The 19,546-nt window shown below is 33.1% G+C and overlaps 12 protein-coding genes across 12 annotated transcripts; 5 read left to right on the top strand and 7 right to left on the bottom strand.

Annotated features, from left to right (window-relative positions):
• Nucleotides 1-246: 246 nt before the first annotated feature.
• cubi_00301 (oligosaccharide deacetylase domain-containing protein) lies at nucleotides 247-1,575 on the top strand (the record flags this gene model as incomplete). The annotated part of the gene is made up of 2 exons (XM_029017315.1): nucleotides 247-367; nucleotides 476-1,575. 2 exons carry the CDS (start codon nucleotides 247-249, stop codon nucleotides 1,573-1,575), a joined length of 1,221 nt encoding a protein of 406 aa, XP_028875894.1.
• A 115-nt stretch (nucleotides 1,576-1,690) lies between these two features.
• Nucleotides 1,691-3,082, bottom strand: cubi_00300 (zinc transporter; the record flags this gene model as incomplete). The annotated part of the gene is made up of 1 exon (XM_029017314.1): nucleotides 1,691-3,082. One exon carries the CDS (start codon nucleotides 3,080-3,082, stop codon nucleotides 1,691-1,693), a length of 1,392 nt encoding a protein of 463 aa, XP_028875893.1.
• An 851-nt stretch (nucleotides 3,083-3,933) lies between these two features.
• On the top strand, nucleotides 3,934-4,686 carry cubi_00299 (triose-phosphate isomerase; the record flags this gene model as incomplete). The annotated part of the gene is made up of 1 exon (XM_029017313.1): nucleotides 3,934-4,686. One exon carries the CDS (start codon nucleotides 3,934-3,936, stop codon nucleotides 4,684-4,686), a length of 753 nt encoding a protein of 250 aa, XP_028875892.1.
• A 544-nt stretch (nucleotides 4,687-5,230) lies between these two features.
• cubi_00298 (uncharacterized protein) lies at nucleotides 5,231-5,764 on the bottom strand (the record flags this gene model as incomplete). Its single annotated transcript, XM_029017312.1, has 2 exons — nucleotides 5,231-5,605; nucleotides 5,666-5,764. The coding sequence occupies 2 exons, from the start codon at nucleotides 5,762-5,764 to the stop codon at nucleotides 5,231-5,233; spliced, it is 474 nt and encodes a 157-aa protein (XP_028875891.1).
• Nucleotides 5,765-6,655: 891 nt separating this feature from the next.
• Nucleotides 6,656-9,172, top strand: cubi_00297 (uncharacterized protein; the record flags this gene model as incomplete). The annotated part of the gene is made up of 1 exon (XM_029017311.1): nucleotides 6,656-9,172. One exon carries the CDS (start codon nucleotides 6,656-6,658, stop codon nucleotides 9,170-9,172), a length of 2,517 nt encoding a protein of 838 aa, XP_028875890.1.
• Nucleotides 9,173-9,289: 117 nt separating this feature from the next.
• On the bottom strand, nucleotides 9,290-10,366 carry cubi_00296 (fructose-bisphosphate aldolase; the record flags this gene model as incomplete). The annotated part of the gene is made up of 1 exon (XM_029017310.1): nucleotides 9,290-10,366. The coding sequence occupies one exon, from the start codon at nucleotides 10,364-10,366 to the stop codon at nucleotides 9,290-9,292; it is 1,077 nt and encodes a 358-aa protein (XP_028875889.1).
• A 662-nt stretch (nucleotides 10,367-11,028) lies between these two features.
• Nucleotides 11,029-11,883, bottom strand: cubi_00295 (ER lumen protein retaining receptor 1; the record flags this gene model as incomplete). The annotated part of the gene is made up of 1 exon (XM_029017309.1): nucleotides 11,029-11,883. One exon carries the CDS (start codon nucleotides 11,881-11,883, stop codon nucleotides 11,029-11,031), a length of 855 nt encoding a protein of 284 aa, XP_028875888.1.
• Nucleotides 11,884-12,476: 593 nt separating this feature from the next.
• Nucleotides 12,477-12,902, bottom strand: cubi_00294 (60s ribosomal protein L27; the record flags this gene model as incomplete). The annotated part of the gene is made up of 1 exon (XM_029017308.1): nucleotides 12,477-12,902. The coding sequence occupies one exon, from the start codon at nucleotides 12,900-12,902 to the stop codon at nucleotides 12,477-12,479; it is 426 nt and encodes a 141-aa protein (XP_028875887.1).
• A 569-nt stretch (nucleotides 12,903-13,471) lies between these two features.
• On the top strand, nucleotides 13,472-14,205 carry cubi_00293 (uncharacterized protein; the record flags this gene model as incomplete). The annotated part of the gene is made up of 4 exons (XM_029017307.1): nucleotides 13,472-13,672; nucleotides 13,744-13,869; nucleotides 13,930-14,016; nucleotides 14,074-14,205. 4 exons carry the CDS (start codon nucleotides 13,472-13,474, stop codon nucleotides 14,203-14,205), a joined length of 546 nt encoding a protein of 181 aa, XP_028875886.1.
• Nucleotides 14,206-14,298: 93 nt separating this feature from the next.
• Nucleotides 14,299-15,027, bottom strand: cubi_00292 (uncharacterized protein; the record flags this gene model as incomplete). Its single annotated transcript, XM_029017306.1, has 1 exon — nucleotides 14,299-15,027. One exon carries the CDS (start codon nucleotides 15,025-15,027, stop codon nucleotides 14,299-14,301), a length of 729 nt encoding a protein of 242 aa, XP_028875885.1.
• A 295-nt stretch (nucleotides 15,028-15,322) lies between these two features.
• Nucleotides 15,323-16,480, bottom strand: cubi_00291 (DnaJ domain-containing protein; the record flags this gene model as incomplete). Its single annotated transcript, XM_029017305.1, has 1 exon — nucleotides 15,323-16,480. One exon carries the CDS (start codon nucleotides 16,478-16,480, stop codon nucleotides 15,323-15,325), a length of 1,158 nt encoding a protein of 385 aa, XP_028875884.1.
• Nucleotides 16,481-17,087: 607 nt separating this feature from the next.
• cubi_00290 (protein kinase) lies at nucleotides 17,088-19,316 on the top strand (the record flags this gene model as incomplete). The annotated part of the gene is made up of 1 exon (XM_029017304.1): nucleotides 17,088-19,316. The coding sequence occupies one exon, from the start codon at nucleotides 17,088-17,090 to the stop codon at nucleotides 19,314-19,316; it is 2,229 nt and encodes a 742-aa protein (XP_028875883.1).
• Nucleotides 19,317-19,546: the final 230 nt, after the last annotated feature.

Here is a 19,546-nt window from a genome sequence, read left to right as displayed (position 1 = left end):
TCATTTAACTGAAAAAGCCTTGAAATACTCCTTCTTTTTTTCCTTTTTTTCTTTCCCTAGTTCCTTTGAAATCTTTTTTTCTTATTTCAATAAATAAATATCTCTTAATGTCATCAAAAAACTGAGCGCGCAAATTTGCGCGGTTAATCTGGGTAACGAGTATTTGGAAAAAACATTAAAATAAGAGTAATAAAAAAAATGGGGAAAAAAAGAAAGAAGAAGAAATTAAACATTTTAAGGCTCTTGATGACCGATGGAAACAGCTGTCAATCTGATTTGTCGGAAGACTCGGAACTAGCTGAAAAGGATACCTTTGGAAATGTTGCAATTAATAGTTTAGTTAGTGGATTAGAAGATGATGAAATAGGTAAGTTGTGGAAAAAATCGGGATAAGATTATTACTCCTGATTGTGGGAAGATTGATTTCCCTTTGAATTTATACATATATTCCTAATTTTTTTAAATGTCTATTTAGACCCTCAAGAAATGTTAAATCGAAGAAATTCACAATTATATATAATGAACACAATTTCGAACAGTAAAAGCAAGACAGGAAATATGTTCAGTAAGACTGCTTGGGAGACTTTGAATAAATCTGGTACAAGATGGGCTATTCGTAGCTTTCTACGTTTTGGAAGGTCGTCTTTTATCTCAAGATCAATGATGAATAGTTTTGGTACTTATTTGATGGATGCTATTTGGTGGTTTGAAACTAACTTACCTGTTATAGCTCTTACAATTGACGATGTACCTGGCCTAGACCCAGAAACTAACGAGAATATTCTTACTTTACTTGGAGAATACAACATTAAATGCACTTTTTTTGTAACAGAAAGGAATGCAAAATATATTAAGAATGCTGACCACTTTTTAAAAAGGTGTATATCTGAAGGGCATGAACTGGGGAACCACTTGGCAAAAGATATTCCTACTAATAAACTTCCTATTTCAACTTTCACTAAACATTTATTAGAATGCGAATATTTAATTAGTAAATACTGTCCAGAACACATTTCCAGTAATTCATTTATTATTCCTCCAATGCACATGAACAATAGAAGAACTTCTTCAGATAGTCAGATGACTACTCCAGAAGTATCTTTGTCACCTTCCTTATCTTCTTTTTCCTCCTCTTATTCATCAATGGTTACATCCTCTTCTACAATTTTACAAGAAGATCAACAAATATCAAACAATAATCCAGAGATAAATCATAATAATGTGGCTCAAGAGGAGCAGTGTAGAAAATATAAATGGTTCAGACCACCCTTTGGGAGACTTACTAAACAACAATACGAACTGGTTGTATCTAGAGGTTACAATGTTGTAATGTGTGATGTATACCCAAATGATGTCTCATTTCAAGGATTCCCACAATTTCTTGCTCAGTTTTGTACCAGTAACTCTTCTCCAGGTTCTATTGTTTGCTTACACATTCCTTCCAATAGTTTCAGATCAGCTAATATTGAAGTTCTAAAACTAATGCTTCCAGAATTATCCAGAAAGTTCAAATGTGTAACTCTATCTCAATTAGCAGAACGAGTTTACAGAGAGCAGAATTCTAATAGTCTATAGAATGTTTACTATAATACTAATTTAATAATTCTTTGAGTACTACTTTATAAAAGTTAATTGTATTTTTAGTTAACCTTTATTTTGGTTATCACCGTTTTGTTATATTAATTTTGATTTAGGCAGAATAATCAATTCGAGGAATTACTTCCAGATCTTCATATTTATTTTGGTGATTGGAAACAATAAGACATTTTTGATGATGTATTGTTCCACATGTAACCTTATTTGAAGAATAGTCAATTTGAATAGTAGTATGAAATATCCCATACTTTTTCTGACAAAGATCTGTTGCATACCTTAAAGTAACTCTGGCACTTTCTTCTGAGGCTACTACGATGTGACAAGATAATGCAGGAATTCCAACAGAAAGGGACCAAACATGCAGATCGTGTACTTCAAGTACTGAAGAGAGTTTGAGGAAGTCTTTTTGAATTGATAAACAATCAATTCCTACTGGAGTTCCTTCCATTAGGACATTAGTAGAATCTTTTAAGATTCTGAATGTTGTTGCAAGGACGAAGAATGAGAATAAAATGGTACATAGAGGGTCAGCAATAGTCCATGTTGGTTTGTACCAAATAAGTAACCCAGCAATCATAACTCCAATGTTCTGCAAGATATCCCCTATCACATGGATATAAGCAGATCTTAGTGCTAAGCTTTCTTCATCAGAGGAGTGTTTGTTAGGATAATGATTATGATTCTCTAGGTGAGAGTAGTCATTTTGAAAACCTATGCATTCTTTTTTAGTAGAAGAGTTTACTCTTTTTAGAACAGGAGATTGCATTAAATTAGTGTAATGATCTACTTCATCATCTATATCTTTAGTTTTCATTTGGTTTCTTTGTTGAGATCCCAACAAAGTAGCGTTGTTAATTCCTCCAATCTGTTCTCGAGCCTCAAATTGTTGATCTTTGTTATGAAATTCATTTTGGAGGTGAGCCTGTTTGCATTGATGTCTATATTCATACTCATGCTCATGCACATATTCTTTACAATGACTGTGTTGGTGTCCACAATCAGCTCCAATAGATCCCATTCCATGGTTGTGAACGGATAAGACAAAGCTAATGAATAAATTAGACAAAGTGCCAAAGATAGCAGTAACAAACATAGAAAAGCCATCAACACTTACAGGGTACAACATTCTCTGAATGGCTTCATAAACAAGCATAATTGTCATCATCCATATCAGTAGAATGCTTAGCAAAGCTCCAATTATTTCAGCCCTATTGTAGCCAAATGACATCGTTTCAGTTGCCTTTCTTTTGGACAGATAAATACCAAATAAAGAAATGAGGTAACTACATATGTCAGAAATAAGGTGAGATGCATCTGATATTAATGCTAGGGAATTTGATAATATACCAACAACAACCTCTATTACTGCGAAGATTATACAAAAGATAATCGCATAGATTAGCCTCTTCTGAACACTTTCCGTACTTATAAATACCTTAGACCCACCTCCTTCAAGTAGTGGCTTCTCCAGACAAAAATCTTTCATTTTATCTTAAACTAAATTTCCTTCTTGCCTTTTAATATGCTTTGCATATTAATGCCAATAAAGAAAGTTGGCGCCTAAGGACTCTCAGATTTTTTGATGGAGTTGAAATGAATTTTGCAAAACAGAATTGGTGTTAAATTTATTTAATGGAAAACAACATGATAAAATAGTTATTTTTGAACTTAAGTAGATATTTTGAGAGTGAGTTTTGTGTAGACAAGTAGAAATTGAGATTAAGATCTGTTTAAGTTAGAGGGAAAGGTAACTAGTAAAGCTATGATAACAGTGGGGCAAAAACAAAGAGATTGGAGTAGCGAGAAGTGAAAGTGGGTTGGCTTATTCAAACGTTGGCCAAGAGTTTATAAAGATAGTTTTTCTGAATTTACCTTCTTATACACAGACAGCTTGAGTAGGATATATCTATATGATTAAAGATAAATGAAATAAAAATAGGAATTAGACGGTGGACTCCTCTGTTCATTTTAGAGTTCTTAACGTTAGCTACAAATCAATTTTTTAGAAAGCTGAAAATCTAAATGATAAAATATGGCGGTATTTAAGCCAACATTTTTTTATGCTTAATTTTTTGGTCAAAATATATTAAAATGAGAGATCTAAAAATGGCGCCTATTTAAAGATATTATGTGGGCTCGAGACCAGTACAAAAATATAAGAGAAATTGAAATTTCTGGTTGAGGGAGAATAAATGTGAATGTTTAGGAATTAAATTGGGCAGATAATAGGTTAAAGGCAAGATTTGTAAACAATAATTTTTGAATATCAAATTTAGCAGACACTAGAGCTTATAACTATATAATTTTGGCCAAGTATTCAGAATATAACAAGATAAAATGTCAAGAAAGTATTTTGTGGGTGGGAACTTTAAGTGTAACGGCACAAAAGAATCACTAGAGACTTTGATTGAGGCTTTTAAAAAGGTAAAGTCAAGTAATTCAGAGGTCTATATATTCCCATCAGCTTTGCATATTTCATTGGTTCAAGAACTTTTTGGTAATAACCATGCAGGAGTATTCAAGGTTGGGTCACAGAACATCTCATGTACTGGAAATGGAGCATTCACAGGAGAGATTTCTTGCGAGATGTTAAAAGATATGGGAGTCGATTGTTCTTTAGTAGGTCATTCAGAAAGAAGACAGTATTATTCAGAGACTGATCAGGTTGTAAATACTAAGGTAAAGAGGGGTTTGGAGAATGGTTTGAAGATTGTTCTTTGTATTGGTGAGTCTTTAAGCGAGAGAGAGACGGGAAAGACAAATGACGTAATTCAAAAACAGTTAGTGGAGGCTTTAAAAGATGTTACTGATTTATCAAACTTGGTCATAGCTTACGAACCAATATGGGCTATAGGAACAGGAGTAGTAGCAACACCTGAACAAGCTCAAGAGGCTCATGCATTCATTAGAGAATATGTTTCAAAGATGTACAATTCCCAGGTATCTTCCAGCTTAAGGATAATCTACGGAGGATCTGTCACTCCTGATAATTGCAATGAATTAATCAAATGTACTGATATTGATGGGTTCTTAGTTGGAGGAGCTTCATTGAAGCCAACCTTTGTTAACATTATCGACTCTGCACAATAAGAAAAAGTGGAAAAGAGAAGGATAATAGACTTGGTAGAAATGATTTAGTTACTTTTATTCTGGTTTTCATTCGAGCTAATCATCCTAGCTAACTTATTCTCGGTATTCTGACAAGCAACCTCTAATTGTTCAAGGATTTGCCTATCCATTTCTATTCTATTTATCCTGGAGGCTGCCATTTCCGTTTGAAAGTGACTCATTGTATCATTTAATAATCTTTCCAGTAGGAAAACATAGATTAAAAGACATTTTAATTGTTACGTTCGTAATTTAGCATACTTTTTAACTTACTGCTTCATGTTTTTAACAGAGTTTTCCCTTCTACTAGACTCTTCCTGAACCGATTTAGTTATATTCTCCGACTCTTTGTGAGAATCAAATCAGTAAATTCATTCAAATGGACAATGGTTAAATAGTGTTGAAATAAAGAGGAGATTTATCTTTTGTTTCACTCTTTAGCTCTCCACATACCACCTTTATGTTAATGTCTGTAAACTTACCATTTGTTAACTCTTCTATAAAGCATGTTAATATACTCTTTCTATTAAGAGAGTTCAGAAATAGGGTAAATTATTAAGTAATTTTCATTCTTAACTAACCTTTTCTTTCTTAAGCATTCAACTTTTTGTGTTAAATCATTTAATGACTTTGAGATTTCCTCAAACTGATCTTCTCTGTGAATATCAATTTCTGATGATTTGTTGAATTCTAAAGTTTCCATTCTGTGGATGTGTTCCTTAATTTTGTTTTCAATTACAGTATCAGATTCATTTCTAATTTCCCGTAACTCTAGAATTTGATTTGATATCCTTAACTCAAGATCCCTAAGCTGGCTTTCTTTTCTGGACTTAATTTCTTGAAGATTATTTTGTTCTTTGCTTATGAGTTTTGAAAGCTCTTTAATTTCTAAATTTAAGTCCTGAAATTTAAATAGTATAGATTATATGATCAATAGTCGTAGAAGGATGCTCATACTTACCTTTAAACGGGATTCATGGTGCCTTTTTAAACTATAATATTGATCTTCAAGAGAACTAATTTTATGTCCAATTGCTTCAGAGTTAATCTTTAATACCATATTTCAAGTTTGTTTGAATTGGATAGTAAAGGTTTTAAATGTTCAATTAAATTACATTTCTCAATTAAGTATGGTAGTTGGAAATTAGAGTTAACTTACAATGGCAGACTTTCCATTTTTAACAGAAAGAATTTCTGAACTCATTAAATTGAATTCTCTGGATTTACTTATATTCTTTCAATTCTGGTGAAAATTCAATTATAGTATGACATATTTCAATGTGTGTAAATTAGTTTTATTAATTATCTACTAATTATTTTGCCGGCACTATTTTTGTTAATGGTAAATATTAAAAATAAACTGAAGTTTTATGTAAAAGAACAAATGCATGCAAATTGTAGAAACTGTTAGGACTAATAATAGTAACGGTATGTTCCCTCAGCTGTTTAATTATAGAAAAAAAAATAAACGAGCATTAAAAATGGTAAATTATTAGGTAGAGTAAATTTCTAAATCCACCAATTCAAAAAATTTGGGATTAATTATTAGAAACTGTCATTATAGGAAATTCGTATCAAGCTTGAAGAATATTCTTCACACCAAGCTATTCTGTGATTTCCAGAGTGGGAAGGGGAGGAAAAGGAATGGACGCCACAAAAAACTACTGAGGATAGATATAAAAAGAAGCTAGCTCTCAGTAGTATGGGCTTACCTTAAGAAATCGAAAAGTTTCCTTTAAAACCTATGAAATAAAATATTTCCGTGATTTTGCCATATAGAGAAATTTCTGTATAAATTTTCTATATATGTTATAGTGGCCACATTAAAAAAAAGTGAGGATACTTCAAAATATGGCGGGAAAATATAAAATTATATAAAAATTGACTTTAAAAGGGAAAAGTGAGGAATAAATAGGAAAATAGCTTCGGAAGATGCCAACAGAAAAAATTAATGGAATATGATCAAGGAGGAACTAATAGTGACCATGCAGTTCGCTGTATTAAACAACTCTCTGCAATCCCAAACTGTCTTTCAATTTGCCATTGGTCAAAATCTTCAGAGATTTTGAGTCAAAGACTTGATGGAGAGTTTCAGGAAGAAGGAGAAAATGATTCAGGAATGAGTAACTTGGAGCCAATGTTAAATCGGGTTGCAGTTGGTGGGAGATCTCTTTTGCAACTGAGTACTGTAGATTTTGACCGCATTTCAAGCTTTTACAATATTTCTAGAACTAATTTGGTAGATATTGGTTGGTCTAGAAGCTCTCACACTCTTCTAGGTTTGACTTTAAGTGGTTCTGCAAATATTTATGTGGGTCTCAAAGGTAGACACTGGCAAATGTCATCGAGATTTAGGTCTCATAATGTTGCAGGTTGCTGTTTGGAATGGTTAGGTGATTCCTCTAACATGTTTACTTTAGGCTTTCAAGATGGGGAAATTAAACTAGTAGACGGAGAAGCACTTAGAGAGTGCTCTGGGGTTAATATTAATTCTTCAGAAGAACTCTGTACTCCAATTTGGTCGGCTTCTGCAACTTCTTCTCCAGTTAGAGATATGCAATCTAGGAATCTTGGATCAGATGGATTATGGTCCAATAATGAACTTCTCCTGGCTTATGATGACGGTACTATTTCTCACTTGGATTTTAGAGCAAAGATCTCTCAGTGCAGTAGGATTCAGACTCTATCAAAAGGCCTTAGTTGTGTTCGATGGAATCCACATGATAATAATGTGTTCTCAACTGGTTGTAGAAATGGGGTCCAAATATGGGATATACGTAAAATGGATGGAATTACATCTGTCACAAACATTAAGTCTCAGTTTGTTGTAGGAAAGGCAAGGTGGAGACCGGGTTTTCCTTCACAAATTGCATTTTGTTGTTCAGCTATTGATTCTAATATCTATGTTTATGATCTTCTAGACCCTATTAGACCTATTCAAAGATTTTCTAAACACTCTGATGTAGTTAGAGATTTTGATTGGCTTGAGTCTGACGCTATTATGAGTTGTGGGGCTGATAAAAGGCTTATTCTTTCAGTATGGGAGGATGCAACTAAACCATACAGAAGAATTAAAACATCTTCATGTTTGTATATTCCAAATTTCTACAATTCCATGGAAGTTTCCCAAAGAGTTGTTTTCAACATATCACATGAATTCTTTAGGAGGACCGTTAATAAAAACTATGATAATTACAATAATTTGGTTTCTGGACAAGACTCTAATAATGCTTTTCCAGATACAAATGCTTCCAACTCAAACTCAAACTTCAACTCTAGTTTAAACTTAGAACAGAAAAAACAAAATGCCGAGTTCAAATGTAAGGTAAAAGATCTCATGGATAATTCAGACTCGATATTCAAGTTTTGCAGTGAAAGAAATGAGTTATTTAAGTACTCTCTTTATTCAGTAACAGGTTTTCTTCCAGATATTGGCTTAGTACAGTTTCCTGGAGATTTGGCATCAATATTGGACCCTAGGTGTGAGCTGGAAAGGAGAATACACATTCACGAGCTCACTAATAGGAAATCTGACTGGATGAAGGTCATTCACAAACTTGGGATCTTTGGATTGGCTCCAAGTTGGAGTTCTATTTTTTCTAGTTTGGGTTCCAAGAAGGTTTATAAATGGAAAAATAAATGGGGACCTCGTATTCTAGTATATAAAAACAAGAGCATTTCTGAATTAAGTGGAGTAGTTTATGTTTCCTCAGGAAGAGGAGACGATCCAAGTAGTCTTCTATTTAATGGAAATAGCTTAAAGAACCTGAGCTTGGAAGAAAAAATAGAATGCGTCTTTGAATTTTTTCTCGAAGTCTTTGGTGTAAGGATACTTCAGGAACAAAAATACAGGCATATTATTCAAAGAAAAGGTTCCCAAAAAGAAGTTTTTGATTCTATTTTGAATGAGCTAAGTGTCCAGTCTAACATGAACAATGTTGTTATTTGCCTTTTAATTGTAAATAACTTGTTACCTTGTATAACACCTCCTGAATCACCAGTATTAAAGGCCTACCTTTTGATGCAGGTAAAATGGACTTTGAACCTCGTAATTCTCCTTAGGAAACTTGGACTTTTCTGCCTTTCTGCCCAGGTTATTAAGTCTAGTCAAATAAAGGAAATAAGAAATTTAGGCAGGGAAAATATATCAGAATCAAACTTTTATTGTGGAAGCATTATACAGCCAAACGATCAGGATTCTTCAAACGAATCGACATCTTATTGTAACAAGCAAATAAATTCGGAGAAAATTCTATTAGCTAAAAACTTTCAGCCTAGATCAGATCTTCATTCCTGCTTAAAGTGTAATTCAAGTAAAAATATCTGTGTGATATGTAGCGAACCAGTTTTGGGGCTCTGGGTTGGATGCCCTTGTTGTAGACATGGAGGGCATCCAAAACATATTCAAGAGTGGTTTCTTTCAAACTCAATTTGTCCTTCTGGCTGTGGCCACTTATGCCTTTACTAGAAAGGAATTTGACTGTCACATATATATATTAATAGCATTCTTAATTAGATGTAGTAATAAGATTAAAGATAGTAACGAGTAACGTTTATCAACCTAAATGACTAAATGAAAATACATCTAGTATACATAAGACTTTACAAATAACCCCTCAGAAGCAGCAGAACCTCCTACACCTCCTTTATAGATTCCCAATTGAGCCTCAGAGTTAGCCTTGGCTCTATCTAAGAGAGCCTTTTGGGCAGCTGGAATGTTGGATGGATTTCCCTTCCATGCTTTCAAAACTGAAGCTTGTAGGGCACGTCCATATGAGAATGACAAGAATAAGGGGCAGTCCTTGATCTTGTTCATTTCACATAAGTTGAGTGATGCCTCCTCTTCAGATTGTCCACCTGAAAGGAACATGACTCCTGCCATTGCCGGTGGGATAGTTCTTTTTAATGTTCTAACGGTATAAAAAGCAACTTCTTGAGATGAGGCTCTTTTTGGGCAATCAGAACCTGGGGTAACCATATTTGGCTTTAGTAGAGAGCCTTCTAGTAATACATGGTGGAGGTGAAGGGCCTTAACTACCTCAGCCAATACTCTTTCTGTGACTTTGGCACAAACTTCGATATCATGCGCTCCATCAGTTAATATTTCTGGCTCTACAATTGGAACTAAACCGTTTTCTTGACAAATTGCAGCATATCTAGCCAAGGTATGAGCAGTCTCAGAAACTGAAAGACAACTTGGCTTTCCCTTAGACTGATCGATGACCAGTACTGCTCTCCACTTTGCAAAACGGGCTCCAGCATCGTAGTATTTTTTGCATCTAGCTCCTAATCCATCCAAACCTGTAGTGGAAGTTTCACCATCCGAAAGTGGTAAAGTGGTTAATCCCATATCGACCTTGATTCCTGGCAAGATTCCCTGCTTCTTCAATAAATCAGTCATTTTTTCACCGCTTGCTGTAGTTTGGAAAAGAGTTTCCTCATACATGATTACTCCTGAGATGAATTGGTCTAAGCCTTCAGTCTTAAAGAGTAATTCTCTGTAAGCTGCTCTGTTTGTCTCAGTGTTTTCAACTCCAACTTGATCAAATCTTTTCTTAATTGTGCCAGTGGATTCATCTGCTGCTAAAATTCCTTTTCCTGGGCTTGCGATCTTTCTTGCATTTTCTGCTAATTCTTTTGCTCTTTCCTGACAGATGGTCATTTTCTTTTTTTTTGCGATTAATAAGACAAAATTTCTCTTTAGTTTCTATTTTATTAAATTTTACGAATTTATTTGTAATTTTTTACAAAATTGGAATTTTGTAATATTTCTCCCTTTTTCCTTTTAATCTCAAGCATGCTCGCAAAATGGATATTATATACCAACTACTTTGGCGCCATGTTTAGATATATTATTTGCATGCAAGTAATTAAAAAAAAAAATGAGAGCAATTGACTACAGTGTATAGAGACAGAATACGGAATTAATTTTAGATAAATTAGTTTAAGGACATAAGTGGGATACAATGCCTAAAAATTTGATTAGAATTTTAGTAATTCCCGTAAATTACTAAGTTTGAGAAAAACATAAGGGAACAGGGGCCAACTCTTATAAAATAAAAACAAATTAGACAAAATTAATAATTTAATAAATTAGTAGAAAATTGAATGACCTACTGTTACTAGTAGAGTATTGAGAAATACTATTATTAATTGTTGATTATTTGTGTTAATAGATAAAATTGACTGAAGGGAAGGTGAATCCCAGAGTGAATTGCTCCAATATATATATGTATTTCTCCAAAGGAACTAGTTTTATATGTTAGAGACTAGGATAATTAGATGGGTAGAAAGCCAACAAAAAAAGATTAAAAACAATTGGGATCAAACATTTTCCATTAAAATAAACTGAACTGGAACACCTCTTGTTATACATCTAGCATAGTGATAAACAAAATCTCCCATAAGTGCAAGTTGCACAATCTGCATTATAATAACCCAGTATCCAACATGTTTCTTGAGAACCTTAGATGGATCATTAAGTTCAGTGTAGGAAGAAATCCAAAAGATAAAGGCTAATATTTTACTTACAGCCTGCATAGCAAGGAAGTGACTAGTAAAAGGAACGACCTTGCGTTCTTTCTGAAACATGAAGAGTTGAGGAAGGACGACAACACTTTCAAGATAAAGAGCAAAAGTCCATGCAATATCTGCAGGCATCCATGAATTTAGAGATGGATGAAAGACTAATGCCATAATAAATGCAGGGATGATCAAATACATACTATTAAATTCATCCGAATTTGGGTCATATGTCTCTTTGTATCTGTATCTACATAAGTATACAATAGTGCCTGCTATAATCATACAACTTGCTTCAAGAGTCTGGTAAAGCCAATCTCCACTCCTGTCATAGGGTAGATATCCTTCGAATGGAATAATAGAACATAATCTTGCAAAAATTAAAATCACATATGCTTCCATCATTCTAAGAGACACTCCTGCACAAGATTTTGTGATCTCAATCTTGAGGCAAACCATTGCGAAGCTAAAGGCTGAAGTTAAAGATGACAGAGTCAAAAGAAATGAAAAGTCTCCATCAGAAAGAAAAAAGAATACAATCACACAGAATATAGCCAAAGAAATATAAGCTTTTACTGAAGATTTATGTTGGGATACCCAAGTTCTACATTTTTCGGGATCACTGATTATTGTTACTGCAGAATTGACTACTTCCATAATTTCTTGAGCAAGCTTACTCAAAAACCTATACACTTAATTCTCAATCGGATTTCTATCTCGATAAATAATCTCCAAAGGATTATTCCCAAACCTTGTTCCTATTAATTAAAAATTAATTTCTGTATTTCTTTAAAATGTGGGTTATTAGTTTGGCGCCTCAAATAGTTAAACCATTATAGTTACCTTGGCGGGAACTTTCTTATTACATATAATTCGAATATGGAAAATACCTAATTTGGATGGTTGCAAGTTGATTTGCAATAACAAAACACATCTAAATAATAAATTAAATTTCAGGACAAATGTAATTATATATATTTGCAGTCCTAAGCAGTGAACCTACAACGTTTCTGCGTTTAATGAGTACAGTAGTTGATATAAGAATGAAGTTACACTACTTTCAAGTTTCGCTTGAGCTTCCAAGCATAATGGCAATTTGTCAAATGCTGGATGTTGGAAAAGGTCTCCAAAATATAGCTCTGAACGAAAAAAACAACGGTAATATACAACAAACAAATAAACTTAGTTAAGAAAACACCGATTTATATCCTTCAAAAATAATCATTAAAATGACTTAGTCTATAAAGAGTTTAGAATCTCAAAGGCTTTCTTAAGAAGATCAAATCCTTTGGTGCTTTACCCTTCTCAGATTGAATGTTGATGAGCTTGTCATTGAAAACGAGATGAAGAGCTCTCAAGGCCTGTTTCTTGCCATCTGCTTCTTGCATATCAATACCCTGAAGAAGTGGCTTAACGTCCAAGTCAGAAACCACATAACGGGTTGGCATCACATGATTCATATTGATTGACTTTAAAAATGGCTTAATTGTAGACTTCTTCTTAAGCTTTTCCTTGGATAATCTTTTATGCACTTTTAATGGAGCCTTCTCAACACCTGCTACTAAGACAAATGGGAATGGACGGTCCTTTGTTCCTGATTCAAAAGTATTTACAACAATGGCCTTCTTTCCTGCATAACGACCATTAAGCAATACAACCACGCGACCTTGTTTCATTAATTTAGCCATCTTTGACAAATTTCTTCCTAGTTAGAACTCTGAAAAAATTAACCTAAAGAATTATTTATTTCCTTGTTTTATTCCAGCCTTGCGGTCTTTTTTTTTAATTGCTTTTTCAAAATTAATGTTTTGACACTACTTAAGTCAAAAACTATTATTTTTCTATTTGTTTATTTCTTCTTTTATTTGACGCCTATTTATTTTTTATTTTTTGTCTCAATTAAACCATTGAGACAATTTAACACGTGCCCCGGCTACTTTAAAATTCAGCGGCCGTCTGTGTCTACACTTTGGCGGGGCTGGGGTTTTTGTGGGAATAATATAACTAATTAAATGATGACAAGAAGAAGTACCATGTTAATAGCAAGCTGAATCTAATAAAAGAAAAAAGTAAAGTAATAATAAAAACCATTGGAAAACAGCTTAGCATTAAACTGTGTGTGTGTATTAGGGAGTTTTGAATATTTGATTATAGTTGGATGAGACCTGAATACATTTAATTTTGGGTTAACTAATCAATATTGTGTATTTTAATACGAATCTTATATAAGAAATAAATATTAAAGATGGTTTCTATTCAAAAAAAGCTCCAAAGGTTTACTCTTGGTGACTCCCTCAAGGGAGAGTTTGTTTCCATTTGTTTAGTTCGAGACATTCAAAATTCTGAAGAGCTACTTAAAATCCTTATGAAAAAGAATCATCCAAAATTGGTAGAATTGATTAAAGATCAATCTAATCAATCAATCGTAGTAATGAATGCAAAAATGGTGGGTTAATATTCAGATATATCTTAGTTTCAAAGTTACTAATACAATTCTTGAAATGTTTAATATTTCAGATATATAGCTTGGAACACATTTTAATTTCTGTCTCAACGTGTTTATTAAAAAGGAAGTTTCAAAGTAAGACAAAGACTAGAACCTTTGAAACAGAAGTCATATATAATATGTCTCCCTCAACAAATGTAAGTTTGAAAACTTAATTCTTTAGTAATTTGAGTAATTATGGTTAATGCTTAATTTAGATTTCAACGTCATTAAAGACATTTGGTATAACTGATACCACCAAAGATGTGGTTTGTTTGTTTATTAATATTGATGAACATGAAGCAGTAAGTAAAAATAAATTATCAGTTCTTTAGTAAATGACCTTTTAATTGCATTATTAGATTGGAGATTTCCTTGGGCTTATTCAAGGCCAGGTAGATTTAATTGATAACTTACCTCAGGTTCATGAGATTTCGGAAATTATAAAGGTAAGCATAAAGGGTAATTCTCAGATATATCTTAATATTAAATAATTCGACTTAGATGGTAGGAGTTTCCGAGAATCAAGATTTACAAACCATTAATATTAATGAAATACTTAGAGGCCTAATTAGTACTAAAGATGTTTAGAAGAACGCACTAGTTAATAGACCGCTAGATCCTTGTTCCCACTGAGATACATTATCTTTTAAGATTTTAATAAGTTTTTCTGTATTTTCAGAAAAAGGTTCAGATTCTGATCTAGAGTTCTCTGCTGCCTGGATAGCTCTGTTTGTAAATTTCATAGCTCCTTCTGGATTATCCAACAATTCATACTTTAGAATAGCATAATTGAGGATTGTTGCTAAATACAGAGGATCTGATGGGTAGTTTTTCAAAATTGATCTTTCACGTTGGAGAGCATCTTCATATAATTCAACTGCCTGTTTAATGCATTGTTTCTTCTCCTCATCTTTAAGGATTTCAGCTCTATATCTCATTAGATCCCCCTTAAGTTTAATACAAAACGCTTTAGTGCCTTCCCCTGAATACATTAACAAGTTATCATCAATAATATGTAGAACATCTTCACTTTCTAACAGGATTGACTCCTCAAATTCTTTTTTAATATTTTCAATGACTTGTAAAAATTCATTATCCAGGCTCTCTTTTTTTTTCAGTTTTTCTTCTTGGCTCTTAATAGACTTAAGAGAACTTCGAATTGAAGTAACTCTATTTCTCAGGGATCCTGCTAATAACAATATGAGAGAATTATCTTTAAAGTCTGAAGATTCAGTAAGTACTTTAATTACATCATTATAGTTACCAATCATATCAGCCAATTTGGCCTTGTATGCACCTTCTGATAGCTTCATTTTTTATTCTAAATTAAATAGTGATCTTTTAAATAATTTATTTTAGTATTGAATTAATACTAGGTAATACTAAACTATAAATTGATAAACACTAGAATTTACTGGAGAAACCCCAAAGATAGCTTGGGTGGTTTCTACAATTTGAATTAGGCCCTGACCATAGTAAAATATAACAAGAAAAGGATTTACCATCAAATTGTGAAAAATTGGCAGAAAATGAATTGGGTAAACAGGAAAATTAATGATCAAATAACTTTAATTTAAAGCCTATAATTAAAAATATAAGTTAAAAAGCCTAAGAAAAATAGTTTTTGATAATTTGAAAAACATATCCAACCAAAATAATCCAAAAGAAACTGCTCCCAAACACTCGACTAAGAATTCCAGGTTTCCCTTTGTTTTCCTTTCCTTTAGCTGCAAAAGCAATGTTTAAAACATTTTGAAGCTGTTTCTTCTGTGATTCATTCATTGTAGAAGCCAATTCCTTGAGAGGCTCACTGAGTTGATGTATTACCTCCAATTCAGGGTTTTCTTGTTCATTATCACTATCCACTTTAATCTTTGGATTAGTAGCAGTATTAGATGATGATGGATTGTTTTTCTTTTTATTCTTGCTTTGATTACTAGTTGTAGATGTGGAGCCTATTCCGTGAGTTTGAAGCTGAACAATTAGGGACTGAGTCAGATCAATAATCCTTTTATTTGTGATCAAGTTTCCCTTTAGCATACCATTTAGAATTTCATCATAATCTCTGTAGTTATTGGAGGCATAGAAGAAGGAAATAATTAAAACACATGTAAAAAGAGATCTCAAAATTCGAATCTTCTCAAAGGGTAGTAACCCCCCAATTACTGGTAAAAATGAAAGTGGATTTGGATCTTCAGAAAGTCTCATATGAAGCTCAGCACAGAAAACTGCAATGGAATATACTGGAAATAATCCTCTTGACTTTCTGAAAATAGAAGGAAAAGACAAAAATAGACCAAATAAGCAAGAGTAGACATGGAAAGCAATACCTAGTATAAGGCATAGAATAATATTTCTGTCTTCAATAATCCCATCAGCTCTAAAGTCACCATACTTGTTATAATTATTTCTTTTAGATTCAGAACTGAACACAGTTTCAATTTTTTGAATTTCATAAAAAAGTTCAGTATAGTTTGACTTCTCGTCTAGCTTGTTTTTGTCAGGGTGATATTTCTTTTTAGCAACTCTAATTGATTGAACAAGTTCGGCTCTGGGAGCCCATCTATCTACTTGAATAATATCATAGTAAGTCAGAGGTTTTGAAGCAATAGTGTAAGCTATAATACACAAACATAGAGAAATGGATATAATGTGTCTGAACTTATTAAGTCTTGGGAATAAAAGATGATTGTTTTTCCCCCTGGAGAAAACCATATAAGTAATTACTGATCCAACCAGGCCTTGAATAAGAATGCTTTCCATCATCTTTGAAAATGATAAAAAATAACTCACTAGAATTTAAAACAGTATCAAAATAATGAAGATCTAAGTATTTCCAACTATTTTCCGACTTGAAAAATTGAAGCACTTGGTGTGTTTATTTACTGGTACACACAAAGTGATAACTTACATTAACAATTAAATGCTATCTTTTATAAAAATAAAATCGAGAGAGCTTTTGATTTTCTTTATTAAAAAAACAAGCAGCTTCCAACTTTATTATATTATTTTAAATTTCTATCAATATTTTTTATCCTCAATACGTTGAATTTTTTTCTTTGAAAAAACACTATACCGGTATTTTAAGTTACCACGTTCGGCGCCAAAAAAGTGGACATGGATAAATAATTAAGATAGTTATATTAAAGGAGTTTGAAAATTATAAAAAATTCAATTGAGATGCTAAGGGGTTTTATGAGTTAAAATTTATTGAGAGAGCTATTTGTGTTGATTAAGTTTACTAAAGGCTTAGCTTAACTAGGATGTTTTAAACTCATTGCTACACTGTTATTAATTTAAAGTACATTGGATAATTTGAATTCCTTTTTATAAGTGTAAATACACTTTTATAATAATGGAGAATTTGGGGAAAATGAGCAATCCAAACCAAAATCTTGGAGTCCAGAATTTTCAAATGGGAGGAGGAACTCAACAGATTGAGCATGATTATGATGAGCCAACAATTCCAGTGGATTGTTGGAATGAATCACAGGAAGACTATAAGATTGGAGGTTACCATCCTGTTTCAGTTGGAGAGGTTTACAATGGTAGATATTTGATAGTTTCAAAGTTGGGATGGGGCCATTTTTCAACTGTATGGTTAGCAATTGATACCTTAAGCAAACCAATTACTTACTTTGCTTTGAAGTTCCAAAAAGGAGCCCAAGAGTACCGACAGGCTGCATATGATGAGATGGAAATTTTGACGGCTACTAAGAATCATATTAGCGGAGAAGAGTGGAGAGAGTCTTTAAATAGGCATTTAGAAAGCTGCCTAGAGAATTTCACTCGTCCTATTTCAAAGAACTTTAATGGTGTTGTTGGTTTTATTGATTACTTTGAGGTTTCTGGCCCAAATGGTCAGCATGTATGCATGGTATTTGAGGTCTTGGGGCCAAATATACTGCAATTAATAAGCCTGTATGATTACAAAGGAGTTCCAATTGATATTGTCAGGAAGATTGCTGCTCATTCCCTGATTGGCTTAGACTATTTACATCGTATTTGTGGAGTAATTCACACTGATATTAAACCCGAAAATATTGTTGTTTCAAGCTCTCCCATTCCGATGGTTGACTTTAAGATTATCATGGCTGAGGACCAGGTTGAACCTGATCTTTCAGAGATAAAGAAAATAGATAATTATGCTCAAGATGGTTCCAATTCAGATGAAAATCTTAAAGATGTTACTGCAACAACTGAAATGGCTACTTCAGTAGTTGTTGAATCCATTACTACTAATAGTAATGACTCAAAGAATGGAAATTTAGACCAATATCACGGTTTAAATGCTAAAGAAAGACGTAGGTTGAAAAGGAAGAATCAAAGAAAAAATAAGCAAAAGTTGAGTTCTCAGGTTACAGAGTCCAGTAATGCTGAAGACGCCGTTGAAGGTATGTCTGAGGAGATCAGCAACACTGAGGTGGGTATGAAAGGGAAAAGATTGTTTACCCCTCCATTTTTAAAGCTTCATCTAAAACCAATGCCTTCTGACCCAACTCATTCAAGTTATTATCAAATCAACTTTAATTCAAAGAAGGCAGAAAAGAGCAGTATCGAACAAAGCAAATTAGAGAATTTCAGCTTTAATTCAAATATGAATAATTTGAACCAGTTTCCATTGATTAAACCACCATATCATCACCATTTATACGAGGTTTACCATCCTCAACAATATATTGCAGCTGATGAACAAAGATACACTCATTTACTTCCTCTTACTCAATGGAATAAAAGTTATGTTTGTGACTCAGAGCTCACATCACAAAATAATGGTAAATTTTCTGGTGACTCTAAGGAAAATTCTAGGAATGTTCGTTTTGAGGTAAATGAAGAAAAACTAATTGAGGTTTCTAATTTTATTAAACATATTAGTACAAATTCCAATACATTTGTTAGAAGTGAAGCGGAATATTTCATAGTAGATCTTGGAAATGCTTGCTGGATGAATAAGCATTTCAGTCAAGATATTCAGACTAGACAGTATAGAAGTCCTGAAGTTATTGTGGGGGCAGGGTACGACTGGTCTGCCGATATCTGGAGTTTAGGATGCACGATCTTTGAGCTTTTAACTGGAGACCTTCTTTTTACTCCTAAGGCAACAGAAGATTTTAGTAGCGATGATGATCATCTTGCTCAGATGATTGAGTTGCTTGGGGAATTTCCAAAATCTTTGATCAAATCGGGAAAGCATTCTAAAAGATTTTTTAATAAAAACAACAAATTACACAAGATTTCAAAACTCCAGTATTGGGATCTTAAGTCAGTTCTTATCCATAAATACTGTATCAACAAATTTGAAGCACACAACTTCTCTTCTTTCCTACATTCATTTTTGGCTCTTGACCCTAGAATGAGACCAGGAGCTCAGACTTTACTTGACCATCCATGGCTTCGTCTTAGAGGTGTAAGTTCTGATTATTTGGAGAACATGTTAACTCGAATTGAAAGACCTCTAACTTTAATGGATGAAGAGAACATCTCTAGAGATTTACAATCTCTTTCAATTTCTGAGAATGATCAAGGGGATTACAAAAATCTATCTATTAAACAGGAACTATCCGAGTGGTTTAACCAGTTTAAGAAAACCCTTGATTCATGAATGAAAGAATTAAAATGTATATTTGGGCTTATTTTCTATATTGCTCTTATTTTTTCCAAGTTTTTCTTTGGGGTTTGCCTCCACGTCATTTCCATTATTAGCGGGATAACTCTATTTAGGTTTAGATTTAGTAGAAACCCGTGCTTTTATTCAAGTTTTTACAGATATTAGTTCATATAAAATTTGTGTGTTTTATTAAATATTTGTTTCAGTGACTTTCTAACTTCTTG

This window comes from Cryptosporidium ubiquitum, assembly GCF_001865345.1.
Source record: "Cryptosporidium ubiquitum isolate 39726 chromosome Unknown contig_11, whole genome shotgun sequence".
Taxonomy (NCBI): domain Eukaryota; phylum Apicomplexa; class Conoidasida; order Eucoccidiorida; family Cryptosporidiidae; genus Cryptosporidium; species Cryptosporidium ubiquitum.
This window is presented reverse-complemented; position numbering and strand designations above follow the sequence as displayed.